The sequence below is a fragment of the Hemicordylus capensis genome, chromosome 2 (genome assembly GCF_027244095.1).
Source record: "Hemicordylus capensis ecotype Gifberg chromosome 2, rHemCap1.1.pri, whole genome shotgun sequence".
Classification (NCBI taxonomy): domain Eukaryota; kingdom Metazoa; phylum Chordata; class Lepidosauria; order Squamata; family Cordylidae; genus Hemicordylus; species Hemicordylus capensis.
The window spans coordinates 63158661-63185357 of record NC_069658.1 but is presented as its reverse complement, the minus strand read 5'-3'; the positions used below and the strand labels follow the sequence as shown (position 1 = coordinate 63185357).

At 38.2% G+C, this 26697-nt stretch overlaps 1 protein-coding gene across 15 annotated transcripts in view; it reads left to right on the top strand.

The window, feature by feature from the left end:
- The window catches only part of MCTP1 (multiple C2 and transmembrane domain containing 1), a 335774-nt gene that overhangs the window by 188438 nt on the left and 120639 nt on the right, over window positions 1-26697 (top strand). For 13 of the 15 annotated variants that reach the window (XM_053298676.1, XM_053298667.1, XM_053298665.1 and 10 more), the window contains 4 exons: window positions 1402-1504; window positions 1854-1955; window positions 2287-2361; window positions 3958-4077. In XM_053298676.1, the coding sequence (XP_053154651.1) occupies window positions 1402-1504; window positions 1854-1955; window positions 2287-2361; window positions 3958-4077 (400 nt within the window). Of the gene's footprint in view, window positions 1-1401; window positions 1505-1853; window positions 1956-2286; window positions 2362-3957; window positions 4084-26697 lie in introns of those variants that run through there. The other 2 variants (XM_053298671.1, XM_053298680.1) reach the window with 2 other exon arrangements.

The following is a 26697-nucleotide window of genomic DNA, read 5'->3' as shown; positions in this document are numbered from 1 at the left end:
CCATTACTCTTTGACTGACAAGTCTTCACTGTACCATGTGCCTTGCAGCCATTGATCTCGATTGCAAAAGAGGGCTGGCTCACCTTGAACAAACTAGAAGTTCAGAAAACTAGAGTGTGGGTTTAGACATAACACACACCTGAGTGGAGCAGCACTTAGTTTGATAAACCAACTTCAAATCTTGGTACATATTTTGGTTTGAGGCCTTGAGTGAACCTCAGGTTTTTGCCTTGTCATGGGTTCAGATGGTCAGAGGCAAGTTGGTTGCTTGTCCTTTGCAAGTAGTTTCCATGTTGTGTGAACCCAGCTTACTGCTTTTTAACTTATGTAATACTTCAAAACTTTAAATTTCCAAGAAAGGTGACAATTAACTGAGTATAACTAAGAAGATTGTATCACATATTGATAATATAATATCACATATTGTGAATGATCATTGTGTTTATAATGCATACATATAAGCTTTACATAGAATTGCCATAGACTGTACCTCTTCTATTTCATAGCAGTTTGGCCCCACTGTGTGTATGTATGTACATATTTTCTACCAAGAGAAGATCACAGTATGCATCGGAAGTGTGTTCTAGTGCATGAAAGCTTGCACCACAATAAATCTGTTAGGGCAGCATGCAGAATAAGGTATTTATGACCAAATTAGGGATGTGTGAACCAGCTTGAGGTGGAACCAGTTTGCCATCAAACCGGGCCAGCTCAAGGAATCAGATTGCTAATTCGTCTCTAATTGCTGGAGAGAGATCCACAATATGAAACTAAAAAAACAGTAGCTTCTAAATGTGCTCAAACACTGTATTGCCTGATATGCATGATGGAATACAACTTAAGACCAAAAATTTGAAACTCCATAATGCTTAAGGCATGGAAGAATTAGGCGAACTTTGTACAACTCTTAACCACTTCAGTATTTGATTCTTGCAAATTGTGATTTTAGGAGTCTGTACTCTCCCCCCGCCAAGAAATGAATCATGCTTATTTTGGGGCATGAATTGAAAGATCTTCAATATATACTGCTTCTTGAAGGATTCAGCTCTCACTTTCTTCCTTTGAGTACATTCCCGTCACTTGCATGTATTGTGCAGTACACTGAATCAACAGAAAAGTTTTATTGTAAGACCTGCTTTCTTGAGTACATTGAAAATGTTGAGAAAATGTACATTTTCTCAGTGTACAACAGCAAGCCTGGAAATGAAATGACCAACATTGTACCTTGGCTGCATTCCCAGATGTTGCTATCTTAACATAGCTCCCTCCTTCTTTCAGTTATACAATTAAAATATATGTAGCATATGATTTTTGGTGGGTAACTTTTTAATCCACTTGTCCATGGTAACCATTCAGTTATGTGATTTTTCTGCCTTTATTTTTGTCCCGCCTCTGTTATAGCAACATTAAGGATATCCACACAGTTCTTGAAGTGACAGTTTATGATGAAGATCGCGATCGGAGTGCTGACTTCCTGGGCAAAGTGGCTATACCACTGTTGTCTGTGAGTCTCTATAAATATTCTTTATTATCATTGTTTACTTAACATACTGCTCCGTATTGTTCATGCTCATGGAAAAAAAAAATCAGCTCTGTGTCTGTCATTTCTCAACCAAGGTCTGTAATAAGAACACTAAAATATTTTAACATACTCGATTCACGGCCATGTTGAATCCCATGATAGTTAATTTTTCCTGACAGACTTGGTCCTGGTAATGAACAGGTACTTGTCAGAATTGCCACAGTTGTTTTGGGTTCTCTGTCAGTTTCAGCAGCTGGGGGTCAAAGGTCACTGAGGGAGTGTATTCAGTGGAGACCGCGAGACAGACGGCTGTCATGTCCTTTTCCCGCAGATTCAAAATGGTGAACAGAAAGCCTACGTCTTGAAAAACAAGCAGCTGACAGGGCCAACAAAGGGGGTCATCTATCTTGAAATAGATGTGATTTTTAATGCTGTAAGTCTTAACTTTGGCTTTTTTGTACTGCTAAAGAGTTCAGTTTCATGAAAGCTTTTGTTCCTGATTTGTAGAGAATTTCTGTCATTCCTCATTTTCTCTAAACCTTGATGTATACTGCAGAATGCTCTTCTGCCACTGGCTGAGACACCCACACTTTTTTACTTTGCTTCTGTTGCTGCTAATGTATACACAAGCATAAGTTTCTATGCCTTTCATTTCTAGTATATAGTCTTGGCCTCCTGACTTTGTGATGTTATAATAATTCTAAATGACATGTATGTTGGTAAAGTATTCAGTTCCTTTTTGTGATGTTTATTTTAATGCATAGGTGAAAGCCAGTTTACGAACATTAATGCCCAAGGAACCGAAGTATATTGAAGAAGAGAACAGAATTTCTAAACAGGTAAAGAGTTAGAAAAGACTAATTATTTTTAAGAGACTTGCTATCCAGTGCAACCTTCTAGCCATTTCTTGTTTAGTATTGTTAGCAGAGAGAACAGTGTGTTTAATTTGTCCCTTTGCTAAAAACTTATATAGAGATTTCTAAAGAGACAAGAACATAGATTTTAATATCTCCTCCTGCCACAGCTTGATCTCTGTGAAATGTGTGAATGAGAATCCAAGCTAGATGAGTCCGTCCGCCCCCATGTATCAGGTTATAGTGCAGGTGGCTGCAAACTAAGTCTAGCATAAATTTTTGTGCCTTTGACCTGAAGGAACTCCCATATTGTTGTGGATTAGGGAATGTATCAGCCTTTTGTTCTCCTAGTTCTAACTCTGTGGTGCTTATTAGAATCTTAATTGAGGCAACAAAAATCATTCATTAGACTTGTTCAAAGCTGATTGACAAGGATAGTTTCTCCTTTTCACATGTGTTTGCTACTTAATAGATGTAATATTTAGCAGCAATATTTTGCCTTTAGTTCAGGCAAAAGCATTTACTGAATGCTTTTGCCTGAACTAAATTTTTGAAAGAATCCTACAACTATAATGATATTTTGCAGACTTGCAGGTAACTTAAGAGTCTCTTATTATGTAGACTCCTATTCAGTACCATTTGTATAATAATTGCATCAAGTATTCCATTCCTTTCAGTAAAATGGTTTGTACGATAATGTCCAAAAAGGAATCAACTACTCTATAAAACAAGCACAAACAGTTGTGCCAGATGTATAGCTTGCTTCCTACCCCTATATTTTTGCTACTAATTTACAGAAAGGGAGTGGCAATAAACAATAAATGTTGTCAGTCACATATGGTCTTACAACTTGGCTTCTGGTATAAGACTATGATTAGACAGAGTTCTTCCTCTTAAAATATTATATAACGTGAACTTGTATATGGTATATGAAATGGTATAGTAGTACCATTTCAATTGTGTACATTTCTCAAAGATTTTTGAATTCTGTTCCCAGATGATTTTTGTGGCTTAATTTAAGATAGTTATTCCAACTGCATTAGAAATAGCACCTAATTCCGTTAAGGAAGAACTTCTTGTTCTTCCTGTTAATCTAACATTACTTTCAATTTAACTTGTGTATTGTGACTTTAGCTTGCATTGCTACAGCTTAAATGGAAAAATGACTACAATTGCTACAAAGATAATTAAACTGTATGCTGAAAACGAGCCATTTCATGTGTCCAAAGCAGATTAGGAGTCAGACCTAATCCATTTCACTCCTCCCAGTTTTGAAAAGCTAATCTAGTATACTAAACTTCTGGATTTTAACACCTAGGCAATGCTTGTGAAATGCCTAGGCAAAAAATTGTTATAACTACAATTGTTTTCATGTTGTACAACACAAGTATTATACAAATCTTCATTATGATGCAACTGGTGGTGATCTTAATGTCAGAAATATTGAAATAGCCGTTTCTCAGCTTTGTTCTCTTTACATAGCAGTTTAACACTATATAGAACAATATTTTCCCTTCAGACATATTGGGGTCTATATTTTATGTTAAATGCTAACACATCTTATGTTTTTCTTCCCTTTAGCTTCTGCTACGGAACTTTATCCGTATGAAACGGTGTGTCATGGTTCTAATAAATGCTGCCTACTATATAAACAGTTGCTTTGATTGGGACTCACCACCAAGAAGTCTTGCTGCTTTTGTGGTATGATATTTAATGTCTTAGTTGGGATATTAACTTTCAGTATTACTGATGAGTTTCTGTAGATACAGTACTTAATAGACTCAGCACTGGGATACTTCTTTATCTGACTGAATGAAATTGGTAACCAATAGGCATTTGGTAGTATGTGACTAATATTAAGCCAGCCAACCCATCCTGGAATTGGTTTGCAGCTCCAATGAATGACATCCAAGATGAAAATATTTCCTGGGGCCTGAAATTCAGAATATCACCTGGTCGTATTCATACATGAACTTCATTGTCCAATGGGACCTTTGTCACCCTTGATCCATCCTTTCCCAGAGCACTCTAGCTCTGGACAAATGTATTCTTTGTATTCTATGCTGTAAATTGCCTAGAAACTTCAGTAATGGGCAGTATACAAATTTATTTAAATAAATAAATTCTTCATTATACTAAAATATATCTAACACCAAATCCATTATGGATTCCCTTGCCTCTCAAGTTGCCCCTCCAAAACCCCTCTTGGCCCAGAATTTGTTAGAAGTTGTAACAATAAATTAATACAACTCCTTATCAGTTACATTTATGTGCCCCTTTTTGGCACATGCCATGCCTCCAAAAATAAGCATTCTAAGAAATTAAGCCATACACCAGAAGGTTAGCTGTTTGTTTTGAATTAGTAGTGCTTGACTTTGAGATCTAAAGTGTGTGGCAGTAACCTTCTGTGAGCCCTGACAATAGACATGTTATCTCTGAAAATATAAGTTTCAGAAACTGAGTTAACCACTCTGTTGAGTCAATATTCCTAGTAGTTGAGTCTGAATATTCCTAGAGGTGGTAACAGTAGTAGAGGTCGTAGTTGAAGTTGAGCAGGAGGAGGAGTCTGGGAAATGATATGGGCAGTCCTTTGAATGCAGTAATATCTTGACCATGTCAATGTTACCTGAGGAAGGACAACACTTTTCTGGGATGTATCCATGTCAGCCCTCCCATACTATTCCCTGAGTTCAGATGTTAATGGAAGTTGTATGGCCGTTTAAAGGGTCACATCACCACAGGGAGTGGCCATTTTAAATTAACTGTGTATTCGATAACATTGCTTCCTCTGAAGTTATATGAATTGTAACTTTATGATGGAACCCCAACACAGCTAATACCTTGATTTGGTTACAAAAACTCACTCTGCAATGTTTTGTATATTACTTTAACTTATTGTAAAAGGTGATTGACAAACCATCCTCAAAGCTTCAAATTTATTCTGAGAACATCTGCTTTTTACCTAGCGCCAGAGCTAACTGCTGTCCGCAGTGTAGAGTACAGTGCTACTCTGAAAGCAAATAAAATGGCATCTTCTCTATCTTCTGGTTTTTAACAAATTCTAGTTTTGGCAAATTCATTCGTCTGAAACTTTTTACTAGAACATCCTGGTTTGTGAATAAGCTATTTTGAACAGATAAGCTTTCTCACAGGCTGTCTTTTCACAGGCACTACTGCTTTGAAGACTATATTTTTATTTCTCCATTTTGTTCTTCTGTATTCTTTCCTACCTCTTTTGAAGCTATTGGATAATCTGCTGTGATCTTGTAGTGTGGCATTGCAGACAAAATGATACAGCCCATCTTCCTGTTCACGGCTCTGATGTCATACATGAGTTTGGCAACATTGGTTCAGACAGCCTGAAATAGTCTACAAGCAACTGTTAAAAATTAAAATTAAATATAGTGCATGCCATGATCTCTTGAATGAGACCTAGCTGATTCAGAGTTGAGTGGTTCCGAACCCTTTGTTAGAGACAAGTGTTAGGCAAAGCTCTTATGTGTAAGGTGTCAACTAAGTAATGACAATTTGCCAGAGCTCAGCAACCTACAGTTTTATCAAAGGATTGTTTGAGCTAAGTTACTCTCCTTTTATTGTAGTCCTGTGAACAGTTGCATATTTTGTATTCTGTTGAAGAATTATAGCCTAAAGTTGCATTTAGGCTATTTTAAATGCCACTAAAGTCAATGGTAGCTGAACAGCCCTAACTGTGTGAGTAAATTGTAGACTAAATGAGCACATCCTGATTATACTAAGGAGACATAGGATTTGAAGAGCCTCTTGATATACACAGTAAATGATATTTAAATACTATTACTTTTTCCGTGGCACTGAAAAACCAATTGACGTAGTATTTGCTGCTCCCACTATTTGCTTTGTCTTTTCCAACTGTTAAAATATGCAATGAGTAAATATTTAATTTTTTAGGAAATATTTAATTTATAAAACTGTTTTTCAGATCCTAAGTGCATTATTTTCCCTTAGTTTTCTTTATGTTTAAACAGCATTTTGCATGATTTCTACAGGATTTTAAGATGCCATTATTCCTACAGAAGTTTTTTATGCATAACAAATACATAGCAGCAGAAATGACAGGGATTGTCTTGTAAATAATGTAATATAAATACTGGGATGTCTTATAAATTGGGTTTAATTTTCTTCAGGCTCTTCACCAGACAGTCACATTCATACATTTGTGGATGATGAAGAGTACAAGGAAATATAGTGCAGGGGAGGAGGGAGTGTACGCAACCTCTTTTCATGTACTGTCACATTTTACTGTAATGAACAGAAAAATAATTGGACAACTAAGCTATCTGTAAAAGGACACACTTCAACATGAGTCAATGAATTACTTTACAGGACAAACTTTAATCTTTAAATATGATTGTGGATAATTTGTGGTACCATTTGTCCATTTTGAATTGTTTTAGCCTTTTGAGTTGTTACACAGTAACTGCTGCTGTGTTTAACATTAACATTTGATATTTTACACATTTAATTCCTGTACTGCTGTGTGGTCTTCAGGGAAATGTGCTCTAGTGCTACAAGAGAGAGACAAAGTATTGATCAGCTAACATTTCAGCTACATTTATGTATGTTGCAAAATTAATGAAAATGCCAGACAAAAATGTCAGAGTCCACAAAAAGGTAGGATTTGAATTTTGGTAGTTTTAATGAAAAGTTTAAGATGTACATTATCAAATGTCCCTTGGCCTTCAGCGTATAATTTATAACACAATAATTAAAGAGGAAAACATTTTACCTAGAGGAGCATTGAACATGAAATTATAAGAAAATATCCAATCCTCAGTAGTTGATGTTCCCAAATGACTTCAATAAAGCAACTGAATTGCCAATTTGAGTATTTAAACATTGTCCTAAATAATAGCAATCCTTTCTCATTTGGAAAAATAGTGTCTACTTTCCACACATTCAAGGGCTATTGTGGAAGAGACTTTATATGTATTTCCCTTTCTGTTTCAGCTGCTAATCTAAAAACTGTGCAATGTGGCAATTTTTAAAAAAGAGCATCAAGCTCTCTTTGTACTATACCCCTCTCATATCTTGATCCTCAGATTTACTTTTTTATGTTGCTTATATGTTTATATGTTATCTAAAGTAAAAAGCTGGGGGTACATCCTGAAATGTTCCCAACCTTAGAATGACCATTTTAAAAGGAAGATCTCACAAATCAACACAGATGTACAAGCATGGAAATTTTCCTGAAGGTACCTTGCTTGTGGATCTACCTCCTCTTTTCTGAGACATATGAATAAGGCCAAATAACTTTGGAAGAATTTATAGAATTTTTTTCCTACACTGTAGGGAAATACTTGATATGTTTATAAATGAAGAGCACAATTTTATTTGATTAATGAATAGGAAAACAGTAAATAAAAATTGAAAAATGAAATTCTAGTGAACCAGGCAGTAAGAAGATACAAACATAATTATTTCATTGTGGAAAAGAGGTGCATACATGCTTTTTTAATTTTATATCATGTCACCATCAAAGTTTCACACTGAGGTGTTTTCAAAGCAACATGTTTTTGTGGGAAAGGAGGAAGCAACTGGGAGAAGGGGTACTGGTGACATTCAAACCATGAAGTGCATTCTGCTCTCTTGCAATGTTCACACCCAGCCTATAAGTTGTATGAAAACATTTTGTCATGCTGATTTTATTTTAGACCAATATTTAAGTGGTCTTTTAAAAAATGTTCTCCTAGGTTTAATTTTCTAAACATGGATAATCATGTTTAGTTGCTCTATATTTAGTTCCTCTATATTTAGAACGTGCAAGCCCAAATGATACCCTTTTTGTCTGAACAGATTGCATACTGTAGACTAACATTAGTGGTGAAGGACCAAAATCAGGCACAAATAAAGCAATATTTAATGGCAGGATTTGAATAACTACTAAAGGCACACCCAAGAGTTTGGGCATGCCCAACGGGATTCTTTATTGTGGACAGCAGTGACCCATGCCACAGCACAAACTGCTCTTGGAGTGGGATGGGGGAAGAAAGAGAGGTAAAGATTTAAGCATACCTGTTAGTAGTGCACAGGTTTGCCAGTAGAGAAATCAGTATTTTTCTTAATCTGAATCTGACATCACAGAAACTTCTGTTAGAGCTGAAGGGGAACGAATCAAAATACAACTACCTGTATTTTGTAACCCCATGGGGATAATAATAATTTCAGAGGGCTATTTAGATGAAAACGTTGCAGGGAAAACACCCACTACCTTCGTGCCATGGCTCCAATCAAATTTGGAACCCCCTATAACTGCCTTAAATTTTGCTTTTAAAAAAAATGGAAAATCTCTGCTCAGCCCCAAAACATACTGGATTATCTTGGGCCTATCATTGTCCCTCAGCCTGAACCTACCTGATAGGGTATAGATAAAGGAACCCAGCACTTCATAGGAAAGGTGGGATCATGATAATGATGTAATCTAATCATATACCTCTCACATAAGCTGTAGTTTAGCCATTAGAATCAAACATAACTATTACTGGGGTGAATGTGTTTGTTTTTATTCAGTAAATAGCTGGATGAGGCACTCCCCATGAATCTATACCATGGCAGCGTGGAGAGTTAAATCCCCCCCCCCCCCGCGCACGATTTGGTGGTTATCTGGCTGTTGTTTGCTGAATAGTAACATAAAAGCATGCTACCTGCCATCACAAAGAAAAACCACAGGGCTCTGTGGTCACCAGGAGTAGACACCAAATAAATAAAATAATAATGTTTAAATTAATGTCCAGTTTGACACTTAGTCTTAGCTGTTAGCTTTTTAAGACTCTGTTCCCTGTGTAGACTAAACTGTTGTAATGTATTGATGCTATTCAAAGATTCAGCATTGTTTTATATTTCATTTGCTTCTTGAATGGGTTTTTTTTAATAGAGGGAGGGCTTTTCGAGCTTTTCTTTCTGTTTCCAAAAGTATTGCACATACTAATTATTAAGATCCTATTAAAATCTAATAAAAATAGTTTTAAATGGTATTTTAAAAACTGCTTTTGAAATCCTCTGTTTCAAATTAGTCTCCACTTTGGCACCCAAGACTGTTGTTGGAGTAACACAAGCACAAATCCCACTCAGGCAGGCAGGAGTTGTGGCACAGTTCCTTGGATCCCAGCCAACATGTTCAGGGAAGAAAGTTTGAATCCATTATGTGCTGCAGCAGTTGGTTCTACAAATGTAGGAGACTGAGGAAAACCAAAAGAAACAAATTATGCAGGTTAATCTGTAGCTATCTAAAGCAGTTTCACTCATGAAAGGTAAAGAATGAAATACTGTGATTTTGTCTGAGCATTTGTTCTGCTACTGAAGAGCTGTGGAATGGTTTTTCTTACATTAAGGAGCAGATTTTTCACTCTCCAAACTTGATCGTTTTCCCAACTGGTGTAGGAAGTTTGTTTCTGCAGAGGTGTCCCCCACCACTACCTTTTTTGTGTGTGGTGGGAGTCCTCAAATATGCAACCTCATACCTGTAACCGGAAGTAGTATAATCCAGGTGAAGCTTTCCTATGTGGACAAACTGTTAATTGAATGAACTGGCCCTGAAATTGTCACACAAGCCAAACAGAACTGATGTATGAAACTCAACTGATTCTAGGTTTTTACTATTTTACATGTTTGTACAAAGTTTAGATTTGTACCATAATTGAGGCTAGGGAACAGGATAGATGAAAACAGTCCAGAGATTTATACTTACTCCAAGTGTTTGCATGTTCCTTTTAGAACAAACCACTAGAAAGCCAAACAATTGTACCCTTTGCTTGGGCTTGATCCTGAGTAGCAGTTGATTTATTGCTAGCATTCTCAAGGTCTCAGTGGCATTCTTGCCAGGTCATGCTGCCAGAGTTCTGTACTGCAGTCAAGTTAATGTTTGGGTGCGTTTTTGTTGTTGTTTTGGCCATGTTTAGACTTTGACTTTTTAATGGCAGTAATATGCTCTTGCTATTCATGCAATTTCATTATCTGGAACAGTTCAAACAATTATTGGTAATGATTCATAAAAATATGAGTGAGAAAAATGGAAGAGGTGGTATGTTCTATTCAATAAAAGTATATACTAGGTATATGCTAAACATTTGCAAAAAGACAATTTTCAAATGTTAGATACAAATTATTACAATTGCATATTGGATCTTGTGTATGTCTGTTTCCATGTAATCCCTTTATTTTAACCTGTTGTTGCTCATATATATGGTGATTTGCAACAAAAACTTCCATCTAGCGAAAACATCATTTTAATAGTTTTGAATACAAATTGGGAACTTTTTTGTTTCTAATAGCTCGTCACATCATTAAACACACGTGTAGATATCGAGCTATTCTAGTTATTCCATAAAATTAAATCAACCACCATGCTTGGTTTACACATGTCTGGTCAGCTTTTCTGTTTAGAAATATGCAGCCAGGAGAGAAGATATTGATACTTTTGGTTTTTCCAAGTGTCCTTACTTCCCATCACTAATTAGTGCATTGGACCTGTCTCCGTATATAAGGGAAAGGCTTATACAACTGATGGGAGCAACTCAGGACATTTGCAGTATACAGATAAAAATGAATGAGTCTTTCTCTGTTCCTTTTCTGGCACAATTTTTGTCCTGCCTTTTGTAATGTATCATACCAACCTGCAGCATCACTTTCCCTATTATTTTTGTTTTCACATTTTCACACATTCCCCCCACCACCCACCACTTCAGACAGCAGGTGCAATTCCAAGTGGCAACAATGCTTCATTAAAAGAAAGGAAAATCTTGGCACAAGTTTGCTTAGATTCCATTAAATGAAAAGTCAAATCATCTGGCAGAGGAAAATTCCAGGATAGACATGTACTTTTGCAAATAAAAACTGGATGCATTCCGTTCTCAGCTATATGGGGTAGGTAGCATTATACTGATAATTGTGAACTAGCTTCTATCTGAGTAGTATCGGAGCCTGCCTTGTTCTTCAGTGTAGGCATCCAATTTGCCTGCAAAACTGGAGGAGCTAGGTATTACAGAACAGCAGACTGACTTCAATCTCCTTCCAGAAAAAAGAGCAAACTCTTTTTAATTTGCAGTGTGAGGATCTCATTGATGTGAGAAGTATTTAGTCTGAAATGGAGAACTGTTTCAGAAGTATGACATGAAAACAGGAAAAAATACGCTTCAGTTTTGAATGAGTAGAACATTTGATTGTATTTGCTTTTTTAAAAAGGAGCTGAAGGTCTGTCAAGTCTGCAGTTTATGATTTAGTGATGTCACCTTAAGAAGAGTATACAGCCTATGCTACAAAGCAAAATGTTGATTGAAACGACACTTAAAAAAATCTAGCAGTCATTAGTGCAGAAGAAGTGAACGCCATTAGAACAGTACAGAATTGGAATACTGTACAGTAGAACTGTAATTAATGTCTACTGTATACTAGCCTTTATTACTCTCCAGATCTATCCTGTCAAGATGATTAGACATGTCTGTATTCAGATTATAATGGATCACCATCCTTAACTGAAAATAACTCACTAATAGGCTGATTCAAGATCTTCTATACCTCATTAAAAAGGTAGAAATTTTTTTACGTGTTTGAGAAATCTACAATCAATTGATTCTTGTATGAACATTATTTACTTCTGGCTCTTGTAGTGTAAATATTTTCCCATGTGAAGATAAGTTTACTTTGAAATGCACTTGACTCCCAATAGAACGATCGTGTTCTAAAAGTCTCTTAAACAACTTTGAAAATTCCCATGTAAAAGCTTGAACAAACGTTTAAAAAAAATGCATAAGCACTGGATTATCTTTAGGCCTCTTCCTAATTGCTGTTTCTTAAGAATTAATGTGTGGCAAGTCAATTTATATATATTACTCGACGATAAGACTGTCATTTTGTCACAGTGTTTTCTCCCCTTAATGAAATCAGTGTGTGTGGGCAACATCTCTTTTCTCTCTCTCTCTCTCAGGCTGTATATAATGGGTGGGGTGGGGGAAGAGACTCCTCTCTTTCATTCCCTGTAGTGTTTAATCCCAACGATTCTCTCCATATCATCCCTACCAGGGTGGTTTAGCTAGCAGCATTTCATTAGCCTCATTTTTCCCCATTTCCTGCCATAAAGCTGTGCAACTCCCATCCTTCACTCCTAGTTCTTTGTTTATAGCACTTTGCTTCTTTGCGCTCTTCCACTTGCTGTGTGTAAGATCAAGGCGAAACGTGCACACTGGAGTGCTCTCTGAGCTGTGATGGAATAGCATGAACTGTAGCCCCCAACAAGAGTTGATAGAGGCTTGTGTGCCTGCTAACCTTACTTCCAGTAGGCAAATGCACAATGCCTGTGGTTTAAACCAAACCCTGAGCAAGAGTAATAGATAGACCTAGGTGTTGGTAATTTGTGAAAGATTGAATTCTTGATGAGACAGTGTGTACATTTTTTTTTGATTGAAGGAAGTTCTAATGCCAAAGTCTTACTATGTATTAAGATGACTAAGATTTGAGAAGTAGTCAGTACTTATTACTTGCTGCCCTCGTCATGCTTTATTCTTGGCACAGGGATTATTAATGAATAAAAATGTCACAGAATTATATGAAGAGAATGATTAGCAGTATAAGGCCATATTAACAGCATTCTTGGCACTTGGCCCTTAAGTAAAGTAACTGTCATATTTTAAGAAATTGTAATTTAGTAGCTAATTAAATTATACAATCTTGATTGCTTTTAGAAACTTAAGTATTTTGTTTAGCCTATTGGTTTAATAATGCTAGCAAGAATGCTTGGAAACCAATAATTACTATGTGATCTTTCTCCTTAGTAAAAGAATATTTTTCTATCCTCCCACGTTCTTTACTGCTATTAATGCTACAGTTGGTTCTTACTGTGTATCCTTTTACTATTAGCATTTATAAAATGTATCTGTTTCAGTGACTGATCGGTTGAGTGTACCTATGCAATTCAAAGTTGAAAACTCCAGCAGCCTATCTAGCACTAGAATGATATCACTGAACTGGCTGGAGTTACCTACCACAGGAACAATTACCCGATCAGGGTCAAATACCCTCTCACCTTTCTACCTGAACACCTGCAAATTGAGCTGTCTCCCATTCAGAATTTTAAGAACAGAGCCATTGTCAGTGAGGGAGTTTGTTTCTGAGAGAAAATTATGCCAGTTCTCTTTTTAAATGAAAGACAAGTCTGTTGTTACTTAAAGGATATTAAGCTTCACTGCATTTTTGAGGAAAACAAATTTGCTGTAACTTTATCTGTAATGTAGTACTGAATAGGTGCAAATAGACTCTACATTGTATGTCACAAAGCAGGGGAAATAAGGGTTTGTTAAAACCATAAAACGGATTTGTAACCATTATATTTCCAAGGGAAATATAAGACTATCAGAGTCATGGGTTTTAGGGGAAATATTTTAGTTACAGCCTTAACATTAAATACCTGTCTTGTATTTTATTCCAAAGTAGCCTCTAAGAAGGAGGGTTTTGTCTTCTACCACACAGTGAAATCACAAATTTCCTGAAAGTAAATAACCTGATAGTCTTTGATTTAGGATTTTAACTAGCCCAGGATTACAATAAAGACTTAACTTAAATAATTATTCCAAAAGCTGAGCTTTGATTTTGGCTTTCATTCTGGCAGTGGCTTATTCATACAGTAAATGGTTTGCTAATTTCATTATGTAATATATTGGCTTTGTGTGTGTGAAATTTTAGCTTTAAATGCATATAGCTAAAATGCCCTTGTGCATGTTTCCCCTTCTATTATTGTTGATCATTTCTTAAGCAAATCTACTCCCATCTGCAATTATTTTTACTATTACACTTGTGAATGTGAATCGGTGTGCAGAGGCATTGTGGAAACTTTGGTCCATGTTTGTCAATATGGTGGAGAATATTGTCACAGTTGAAATAATTTGTACAGTTAGTGTGATTTCACATGTTTGTTTGGGATTAATAAGAAATCTGCTGTTGTCTTTAGATTATAAAATAAAATTGAAATGGAAAGATTAGCAAAGCTAGGCTGAAACATTTAATGTTTCTCAGTATGCGCCAATGTGGACATGGTATCTCACTTCCCATTTTTAATTGCCACAGAGTTGCATCCTCATAGGAGTTCCTCCTAATCCACAACTGAGAAGCAGACCCTAAAATTTGAAGCTAAATCTTTACTTGGTGATGTGTTTCACAAGTTTATTTAATGTGCTTATTCCATTCAAGATATCTGTTTTATTTCCCTCTGGAATTGTAGGCAGTAGCTAATATTATAAATACTTTTCAACTTAGCCTAGTAGTCTGCTCTTATAGAACTAAATACAGAACAAATGTGGTAAATACCTTTGCCAGCAAAAAAACTATTTATTTCTCTTACATCTGTACTGAATGTCAGGTGAAACGAATGGATTTACTTTGGGTGTGTATTCATATTGGGTAAAATATTTGTAGATAGTATGTGTGAGACCATTAAGGTTTACAGAAGTATGATTTACCTAAAATCATATATTTAAGCAAAGTTAAGCATAATCCCTGAGAGCTGGAGGCAAGATGCAGGTGGAAAGTTGTAACAGATACTAATAGGACCAATTGACAAGCAGCAATTCTCAAATTATTTAGAACATTTGGCATCTCCACTGCCTACCCCAGGGTATCATTCTAAATAAATGTATACCAAGAAAGAATGCATAGTATTCAGAGACTAAATTTTAAAAGAAAAGGTATTTGTTTGCTTCAAGCTGAGGAACACATGTTTGTATTCCTTTACTGTAGACTGTACTTTAAGAGGCTAAGGCTTTGATCCTAAACATGCTTATTAGGCAGTAAGTCCCAGTAAACATAGTAGGACTTACTTTCAAGTAATTTGAGCTGCACATCTGATATCCTATGAATGATTCTTTGGGAATATGCCCCATATCGAATTCACTTTCAAGTAAACAATTTTAGGACTGCATTCCAATTTTAGTCCAATTTTAGTCCAATTTTAGGACTGCATTTTAAGGCTGCATTCCTAGTCACAATTACTGTAAAGTGTGCCATTGAGTTGATGTACATGAAAGTAAAAATGGCTTACAAGTAAACATGCATTGAACTGAGATGTAAACACTCAAGCCAGAGCTAATAAAATGAATGTAATTCCAGTTGGTTGTGGATTTTATTCAGCAAGACTGTAAAGATTGTCTAGAAAGCATTGTGCCTGTTATTTCATCTTCTCTAGTCCTTTCCTGTCATTGGCAAGATGCAAAAAGTGCTCTTTGGTTGACAGAACTAATCCCTTTTACCTTGATGTTTCAACAACCTATATTTAGATTTAGAATGAAATTCTTTTTAAAATGGCATTGCATCTGTGGTGTTAGCTCTATGTCAGTGAAACCTTGCTCTCTGATTTATAAGAAAATGATATTACGTCCAGGATAGATGAGCCAAAACGTGTGTACGTTTGTACGTGTGTGTGTGTGTGTGTGTGTGTGTGTGTGTGTGTGTGTGTGTTAGTCCAAAGCAAAATAACCAAAGTTGAAGCTAAGAATTTATTTCAAGAATGATTTATTATAGCAGGGATTTTCACTGTGTTCATCTTCTAGACATTGATTATAAAACTAACAATTTTAAGATACAAGTGATATTGAATTCATGAAAGCTTTACAAGTTTGACAAGTAATCCATCTTTTGGGGTTAGTACAGCATTCTGCACTAACTTATGTCTCATAATTGACAATCTCAGTCATCTATTTGTTCTCTTATAGATTTTAAATACTGAATAATGCCAAAGATCAGAGATGTTCATATGCTGGCCTTGGGCCGAAATAAACCAATACACATACATACAGAGATGTTCAGGAAAATGTGTGCATTCATTTTGGCTGATGCGTCTAATTTTTTTCAAGAATTTTCTACCTTAAAAAAAGAAAAGGAGGGTAGAAATGCCTGTTTTTATATAAAGATGAGCTTTTGTGAGAGGAAAGAATTATCAGTACAAAGGAGGAAATTCCCTTTTCCAACTCTGCTCTCACCCCAAAATGTGTACCTGCTGAAACAAATAGAATATCAGCATGCATATTAACAGAGCATATTAAGTACTATCTAAAAACATACACTTTAGCCTAGAAAGAGATCTGAAAGAGTAGTTTTTAACATTTATTTCTCACTGAAATATGCCTGATTTTCTACTGTTAAGGTTGCAAAGTAAGACACTATTTCCTTGTGATATAAAGAAATTTATATTTTGAGTTCATTTTAAAACCAATTCTGTACATCCTGAAATGAAGCAGAAAAATATATAGTTTTCAGTTTTGATTTTTTATAATTGAACTGTAAAGGAACTTGGCATTTCTTTGTATGTACAAGATAGTACTAGGCACATGGATGATAATATGATTTTAGAATAAGTTTTTTAAATTCAGTCTTTTTTCTTAATGTCTATTATATACTTTGAAAACATTTGCTTGTGTCAGGTTTATTCATTATAATTGCAGTACATTTTTTTAAACTGGCACTGGATTTTCTGCTGTTTAGTACATAAAACATTTTATCATATTAAATATTAAGAAAACATTGTACAATATAATTTTTTCAATTAAAACACTTCAAAATACTTGGATTTCTAATCTAAACTGTTCCATTATAATGAACAATTTTAGTTTAAAATTTAAAAGAATTTTCAGAGTGACAATCTTCAATAAAAAAACAAAAAAGTTATTAAGTGTAATTGTAGTAAGGTAGAGATGAATATGTTGCATAAGTTTATCTTGATTTTTAAAAAAATACTGAAGATATTTATCTAAGTAAAGAATGTTGAAAGAGTAAAGTTTGCATTTAGCTTGTATCCTTTCTTAGGTCAGATATCTAAAGGAGAGAAGTTAAATTAAACTGTGACTGTGAAGCATGTATTTCTGATAATATAGATTGGAATAGTACCCTACTTTTTCATCTGCATATTCAACTGACTGATACTTAATAAATTTTCACTTGTTTAATCAGCAGTGCACTTTGGTGTACCGTTTAACCCGTGTACTTAATCGGACAAGAAACACAAACTGGAATGTTAAGTTTAGTTTGCTGGTATATAATGTGCTTTACAGAGGGAAAAGGCAATCTAACAGTTATGGTGCTGCATAACTCATGTAATGCATACTTTAGTTGTGAATTGCAAAAGGAAGCACTGGTTTTAATGTATGAATTTCACCCTTCACTATTTAATGAAAAATCTGTTCCTTCCCCCACACACCCACCCCATATTTCGGAAGTGTCTGTTATAAGCTGCTGTCGATTCATGACAGAATAAAATAATAATGATACGTAAAGTTTAGTTGAAGAACTTAATAATGCAAAATGCTCTCATGAGTTGTGCCTCTCAAACAGGTGGGGGTTCTGCTTAACAACAGCAATTTATATACCACTTTTCAACAAAAGTTTCCGAAGTGGTTTACATGGAGAAATAATAAATAAATGATAAGATGACTCCCTGTCCCCAAAGGGCTCACAATCTAAAAAGAAACATAAGACAGACACCAGCAACAGTCACTGGAAGTACTGTGCTGGGGGTGGATAGGGCCAGTTACTCTCTCCCTGCTATAAATAAAGAGTATCACCACATTTAAAAGGTGCCTCTCTGCCCATTTAGCAGGGGTGACTTTCTAGAACAGAGTTTAGAAGTTAGTTTGATCCAGAGGCTCTTTCTGTAGTTGCAGCCATGTGTCCATGGGTCATTTCTGCATGTAGATAATTTCCCCATTCACTTGAATGTAAGAGACAGCTCTGTCTGAGCATGTCTGTTGCTTGTATGGATCTGCCCTAATAGTACAGACTGATTCCAGTGAACTAAGTGTTTAATGGAACCTTTGTGTTGAGGCATTAGATCATGGCCATAAGCAACATGGGGGCGGTGGCCGGGGGCTGTCAATGTGTGTGTGTGTGTGTGTGTGTGTGTGTGTGTGTGCTACTTTTCAACAAAAGTTCATGAAGCGATTTTTATAGCAAAAGGAATGAGAAAATTTCCTGTCCCTAAGGGTCTCACAACTTTAAAAAAAAAGAAACTCAACAAAGCCAGTAGGAACAGCCACTATGCTGAGTTGAATAGAGACAGCAGCTTCCCCTCTGCTAAATATGACAGCCACAACTTTGAAAGTAGGGGTGAGGTTTGTGACCTGCCATATTTCCTTGAGCTTCATAACATCGCTTCCAGAATGTGTTGAACAGGAAAAGTGCCAGTTTAAATGTTGCCATCCTAAAAACAAGTGAAAGGAAATGGGCACTAATTTAATGCCATCAGGAAAATGGAACACTAAGCTTGAGTAGTGCACTAATCTAGACAGAGAGGAATATGGACAATTGTAAAAATTGGTTAAATAAAACAGATATGTTAATACATCTGGTGCGCCAGTATTCTGTGTGGTGTTTGTGGGTTGAGAAAACTTTTACTTAGTTGAGCATCTACTTGCTGAATGTTGTTCATCTCTTGAGCCTGTAGGTAGCACTATTGCCTTACAAAAGCACTGAATTTCAAGAGCAGTCTTTATTTATTTATTTAATCTTGGTAGCCTAAATCTAGCTAACGCTGCATTTGCATAATTTCCAGACTTTCATGATGATCTGTGCTCTTACAACAAGTGCCCTAAATATTGTCTTGGCCTTGTAGGTTTCTTTCAAAGATGTTGTGTTCTGTTCTCTCTGATCTGATGGAGATATAGTACAGGACCAAAATCCAGTATATTATTGAAACTCTGAAAGTTACAGTGATAAGCTATCTGAAAAGAAAATTCTCTTTTAATGCATTGCTTTTCAAATACAAATGCATCTGTGGGGTTCTCTCTAAAGTTCTGTATTCCATTTTCTTCTTTATACAAAACACTATTCATCACTTGCTTTATTTTCAGCTCGCTAATGAGGTAAATGAAGTCTCAATCTCTTAATCTTGCTTTTCTTTTCATCTCTGGACAGGGCCACCTACAGTATTTCCATTAACTTGTGTGAGAATTGGATTGGATTGGCTCATGTGAGACTGGCCATATAACAGTAGTAAGCGATCCCTGTACTGTGTGCGTGCGTACACCATTCTAACTAGTACTCGGAAACTTAGCAGCATACATAAATAACTGTTGCTCTTTAAGAGTTTCTTGGTAAATGCAGTGAATAATCTACATATATATTCATCAGGGTGAAATATCACAATTCAAGCTCACAAATTTTCCATAGTGGGTGCATTGCCCTTAAATGTTTGTAGAATGGCTACTAAATTGTAAAATATGCCCTTGCCTCTGTCTCAGAGTCACACAACTTGTCAGTGGCACTTCGGATCATCAAAATAACCTCTCTTTCCCAAAGAGATTGCTCTTGACTTTCTTTGAAATCCATTATATTCATAATCAGAGTATACTACCAAAGGACATTTAGTTATTATACTAACTAGCAATCATTACTTGCTTGAATGAAAATTTGGAGCTTCATTCTATTTTATTAATAACAAAGCAGAGAGAAAAATACTGTTTTGAAGTTATCATAGATTTGTTATATCTCCTCTCTGAGGAAGATGATCTTTAAAGATTACAATAGTTTCCTTTTATTCATTTGTTTTTTTGGTTAACATAAGGCAGCTGTGAGTGTAAAATTCATTGAAATTCACTAAGTGGGATTTAAAAAAAACTTACAAAGGCCTATTAATGTGCATCTTTATTATTCCTTTGTCAGTGTGCTGCACCATGGGAGGCTTGAGAAGGGAACACTACAGCCTTCTATGAACAAGCTGTTTTCTAATCATATTATCTGTGCATTTGTGCGTATATTAGAACATGCAAAGTCAAATGCAGGTGGGAGGGAGCTAACCTTTGACTCACTGTAGCAGCAAAAATATTTCAGGCTATCAGCATGGGAGTTTTCAGCTTTTCATTGTCTCAATAGAATAGAAGGTATCTTTATCTTGAAGGCGAAGAGCACAAATAGATCCCCTATGTATGCTGCACCACTGTTTGCGTAGATTCGTATAAAATGTGAACATTGCAGTTTGAAAAATTAGGGAATTCAAACATAAAAGAAACTGAGAAAAGAATTATGATTAAATCTTATCTGAGTGAATGCAATAAGGTTAACAACAAGAGCCTGTCTTTTTGCTTTCTCTTTTTTAGTAGGTTCTCTTCTCTCCCCCGCCCCACATCCCCCATTTCCACTGTCACTGGCCAAGGTAGAACTGCTGGTGTTAACAAAAATGTTCATAGGTTGATCAGTTAGAAAAGGAAAACCATTTTCATTGTAGAGGCCCCCGAAGAGTGAGCAAGAGCTGTTGAATGCCTCAGCTCCATTGAACAGGAACACAAGCTGATGTAAAGGAATCTTCTATCTATAATAAAGTCGCCTCCTCAAACACTTTGATTTTTCTTATAGAAATCTCCCAATACTTGTCACAGCAATAGTGCATTTTTGGTTTGCAAAGTTTTTGAGACTTGTTATTTGCATGACAAATAGCTAACCATTTTAATTCCAAAAATACATAAATTAAAACCTCCCCTTGCTTATTAAAATGGTTAAGCAAAAGAGAGAGAGAGAATGGGGGAAGTGGAAGATTCTAATCACTATAAAAATGCCCAGGATTCAAATGTGAGCTCCTAAGCACTTCTGCCAGTTCAGCAGGCTTTGCTGCTTTCCTTGTTTGACTGCAGCTCTTCATTCTGGACGTCACTCCAGAGAATCTTCCAACTACCAGGAGCAGCTTTTCAGATGTTAGGTGGTGAGGGTTGCAATAAGAAGCAGGGGTAGTCTGATTTCAATTTTAGCTAAATAAATCTGCCATTGATCTGATCCTATGTTACTTGGTTGGTGATGTTGTAGCAATGATGCCTTTTGTGAAGTGGGTCAGATGTATGCAGTACTTACTTCTGCTAGTAACCCCTGGGAAATTTTATTTTCCAAGAGCTTTTCTACCTGGAGTTCAACCAGGGCCCTGGAGGGGGAGGAAAGGAGAAGTCAGATCTCTTTCCTTTCTACTGCTGAGGCTGGAGCATGGTCATTGCTGCACCAGGCAAGCAAGTTGGTGAGTGATTTGAAAGAAGTGGGTTTATGTTCTGGGCAGCAACCAAACCTCAGATTGGCTTGGAAAATAAGCCAAGATGCTTAAAAATAAAAAAATCAGCAAATAGTTTTCTGAGCAATCATGTCATTGATGGTGTGTGTGTGTGTGTGCGCGCGCGCGCGCTGACCCATGTTATATTTAGTCCAGATGTCAAATAGGCTTGCTATTATTTTAACAGGAAGGAACCTTTATATGCCTCTGTATGAGTAGTTCAGCTTTTAAATTAAATACAGATATTTTAGTATCACAAGAAAGATATGTATATATGCCAGAGTGTGTACAAAGGGATGACTCCTTGCACTTGCCAGGATGTGAGCAAAGGAATAGCTCATGCAGAAATTCTGCCATGTTTGTCTGCGAATCTTTCATGGCCATTGTTCTTTGCGGCCTATGGATATCAAGGCTACTGGCTCTGAAGAATCATGCTAATTGTGTCACGTTCAGTTCACTAGGTCAGACATTTAATTCTGAGGAACTACTTTTTCCTCATATGAGGGAATTTAAAATAGCAATCAATCAATCAATTTATTTCAGTCATTGACCAAAAACATTACATTACACAGTAGCTAATCGCAGTTTACATAAAATGTGACAAAACTTGGCCACTACAACTGTGTACTTATAATTAAAATTTGCTAATAAAAAGACTAAATAAAATTCATCTGAACTAGTGGGCCCGGGCACAGAGCATCTGTGCCTCAAGCGGGCCCGCCACCGCCGCCTGGCCCGCTGCCTTGCCTCCGCGGCCGGGCCTCCGCAGCCGGGCCCGCCAGCCACTGGCTCGGCTCCACCCGGGCCCGCCTCCGCCTCACCCGGCCGGGCCCGCCACCTCGGCTCCGCGGCCACCGTGGCCGCCCACACTCCTGGCCCGCTGGTTCTCCTGGGTGTGCTGCCAGGACCAATCAGGCGCCCCCGCAATCCAGCCAATCAGCTGGGCTGCCGGGACGCATTTCTCCTGGGCACACCCAGGAGAAATATATATATAGATGTCTTGGAAACCTCTCAAGCAGAGGAGCAATAAGATTTAAATGACCATCCTTGTAAAGTGCACAATGTAGGATAACATGCTCAATAGATTCAATAACAGCCAGTCCACAAGGGCAAAGGCGAGATGTATATGGAACTCCTCTAAACCTCCCAAATTTACCGCTGAGGGTAGGACATTTAAACGCGTTAAAGACAAGGCCCGCCTAAACTTAGGAAGAGTGATGTTAATTAAATAAGTAGCCGGTTTACTGCTAAAAATCTGATCTCATAAGTACGAGCCTTTTGGAATTTTAGCAACTTCAGACTGTAAATCAATGTTGGAAATACATTGTTTGACAACCTTCCCCACAGTATCATGCCCCAAACTGATAAGGGTGTCAAGTGAGAGCCCGTAAAATTGAGATTTTGTTTTGACAAGGCGTTTCCAAGTGGAATCAAAAGGGTTGGTTAATACCAGATGGGCAAGTCCTAGTTGAAGAAAGACCAATTTTAACCAGAATTCAAAAATGCACTTCCATTACTCCGCTTCCATCGAGCCAATTCCCACCTCCCGCCTGATAACAGCATTAGGGACACATCTAGGAAGCTGTAAAATAGCCTAATTTTGTTTGTACAGCTTCCAGAGATACAACATTATTATACAGGCCAAGCTGAGCCCCATATAATAATTGAAGATAAACCCTGGCAGTAAACAATTTAATAGTGGCCAGAATGTATAGTGCTCCTTTTGTAAAACAGAATGATCTGAAAGCATATGCTGAGGCTTGGGCGTTCTGCACTATGTCCTTTAAATGAGGCTGCCGATTGCCCATATGATGAAAGACCACACCAAGATACTTAAAGATTTTTACCTGTTCCAAATATTGGTCATTCATTCTCCATTTGTGGAGTTTGGGGTGCTTAGCAAAGACTAGAACTTTCATTTTTGATAGTTTGTTTCAATGAACTCGTCAGCACAGAGGGAACTCTGTGAAAGGGCCCCTCTCAAGCCAACCAGAGTTAATGACATGAGAACCATGTTATCCACATAAAGCAAGATGGCGAGATGCTTATGTGCCAGTTTGGGTGGGTGAATCGAGGGCACATTCAGAGTGGAGACAATAGAATTGATATATATGTTAAACAAGACAGGGGCCAAGATACATCCTTGTCTCACCCCTCTGGATGTTGGAATTTCAGCTGTAACTTGGCCCTGCGCGCTCAGGCGAAGTGTTCTCATGTAACTTATAGATCAAGAGTAACAATCTCTTGTCCAGAGATAACTCCTGTAATTTAGCCCACAATCTGACCCTGGAAATAGAGTCAAAAGCAGCTTCCAGGTCTATAAAAGCCACATACAAGGCTGAACCAGGTTTTCCAGAATATTTCTCTACAAGATGTTGTAATATAAACACTTGCTCCGTAGTGGATCGCCCTTGTCTAAATTCCACCTGCTCGGGTACAAGAAGATTGTGAGATTCAACCCAGTCAATAAGTATATTTAAGAAAATGGGACGATAATTTGCTGGATTGGTACGAGTTCCCCTTTTATAAATGGAGACTATTATAGCAATGCCCCACTCCGGAGGGACTCTGGCAGTGCTGTCTATGAATGTAAATAAGGCTGCCAGGACCGGCACCAGCCCAAGTTTTCGCGTTTAATTTCAATGTTGATGTAATCACTGGGTTTAACTTGCTTTATCAAGTTTATAATTTCATCACAGGAGACAGAGGGCCACTTGGGCAAGGCAGAAACATCCACACCCAAAGTATAATTTGAAGGCTCCACCTGCCTATATAAGTTATGAAAGTGCCGCTCCCTAGACTCTGGATGGACGGCAGAAGTAGACACCAGTGGGGGTCTCACCTGAGATGACTTTACAAGGTGCCAAAAGCTGGAGTGATCATTCATCCTGGCCGCATGGATCAATTCGGACCACTTCTTATGGATGTATTGCAATTTTTTGGTCTTTAATAGCTTTTTATACGCTTTCTTCATTAGGGAAAGAGCCTGAACTCCAGCTATAGGGGTGCTCTTAACTTGAGATTGAAAGGCTAGTATAAGGTCCTTTTTGGCAATAAAATAGCATACACCAATTATCACTTTGTGACCCTCCCAGTTTCTCCTTAGTTTAAAAAGGACACACACTCTGCACTTGAGTCTGCTGTAGTGTGCTCCTTTTACATCGAGTTGATATGCCATAGATAGCAATGTGGGATCTCATTCTCAACATGTTATCAGAGTCAGGGGCGTAGCAAGTTAGGTGCCTAGAGCACCTTTCTTATGAGGCAAGGCTACAATACTTGAGGCTACTTAGTTTAGAAAAAAGATGACTGCGGGGAGAAATGATAGAGGTCTATAAAATCATGCATAGTGTGGAGAAAGTGGATAGGGAGAAATTCTTCTCCCTCTCACATAACACTAGAACCAGGGGTCATTCCATGAAATGGATTGCCAGGAAATCTAGGACCAACAAATGGAAGTACTTTTTCACACAATGCATAATCAACTTGTGGAATTCTCTGCCATGAGATGTGGTGACAGCCAACAACCTGGACAGCTTTAAGAGGGATTTGGATAACTTCATGGAGGAGAGGTCTATCAATGGCTACTATTCAGAGGGCTATAGGCTAGGGATGTGCACAAACTGGTCTGGAGGCCATTCTAAAGGCCTCTGAGATGGTTCGAAGGCAGCGCTGGCTCGAAGGTTTGATACCGGGGGTGGGGTCTCCCTTTAAGGTTGGGGGAGGATGCACTTAACCCTCCTGCTGCTTCCCCCCCCCCACCGGCGCTCAGTTTTTCCCCAAATCCATTGGGCGGCAGCATAACTCCCTGCTGCCGCTTCCCCCATTCTTGACAGGAAGTGTTGGCTGCACATGCCCGCCGTGCATGCTGCACATGTAACGTGTGCGGTGGGTGCATGCAGAAGGTGCATACGCAGCCGAGAATTGCATCCACTTCCAGCTGAGAATGGGGGAAGGGGCAGCAGGAAGGTATGCTGCCACTCCATGGATTTGGGGGGAAACGAAGCGCCAGCAGGGGAAGAGCTGTGGGAGGGGTAAGTGCATTCTCCTCCGCTCTTAAAGGGAGACACCCCCCCCCCCAGTGTTGAACCGCTCCTCCATGGTTCTGTCCACACCACCACTACTATAGGCCACCTCCAGCCTCAAAGGCAGGATGCCTCTGAGTACCAGTTGCAGGGGAGTAACAGCGAGAGAGGGCATCCCCACAACTCTTGCCTGTAGGCTCCCAGCGGCATCTGGTGGCAGTTGGTCAGCTCGCTCAGGCTCCCTCATCTATCTCTGAAGTGTCATCAAAGCAAGCAATATAAGTAGCCAAGAGGGGCAGCTTGGCAAATTACAGCTGTTCACTCAGCACTGGAGGCTGTGGTGGAGAAGCGAGCACAACGGCCGCCTATACTATTCTCCCCCTCTTCCTTCCTCTCTCCTTTCCTGCGCCAGCCCAACTGTGATCCAGTCACCTACTCCCTCTCCTCGCAGCCAAGCCAGCGAAAAGTTGCTCCTCACTCGATTGAAAGAAAAGCCGGACTTACAAAACACAAGCCAGCAGCCAATTGTTTTTCTGTGGGGATGGGGGAGAGAAGCAGTTTTGCAGATTTCTCCCCTCTCTTTTGCTGACAAGTGGGAGAGGAGCTTGGCAGCTGACTGCCATTCCAGCAGTGGAGGAGAGAAGCCATTGTCTCCGCTGAGAGTGCTCTGGGCTGTGGCGTGGCGGAGGAGAGAAAGTTTCTTCGGGCTGGCTGGCACCAGGATGGCTTAGATGCTGGAGTGAGGTGGTGAGTGAGCAAAGCCTTCTCCTCTCACCAGGAGAGAAGCCTCTCCCTACCAGATGGCTGGTGAGCTGAACATTGGCCCTGAGCTGACCACCAGCCCCCTGGCCATGGAGGGGCACGACTAGGAAAATTCTCTGTTCCGTCTGTCCTCGCTAGTCTCATGCACGCAGTGAGCCGTTCCTCTCAGCCTCACACCTTTACTTTCTCTTTGGTTGGGCGGGAGAGATGAAATCACATGTGCCCTGAATGTGCAGAATCATGACCAACAGATGGGGTGGCTGCCCAAAAGAAGTAGGAGTCACAGAATGACAGAGCATATGGCTTGATTCTTCTAATATGAGTGATGATTTGCTAATGCATTTCATAGAGACTGAAATTGCCTCAGAGGTTTGGGATAAGCTTAAAAAGTTCATATGGGAGAGTCTCTCCCAATGCTGTTGTCCTTTTTAATTCAAAGGATTTGCAAATTGCAGCTGGAAGAAGGAGGGCAATCTTTCAACTCATATAAATGCAGTG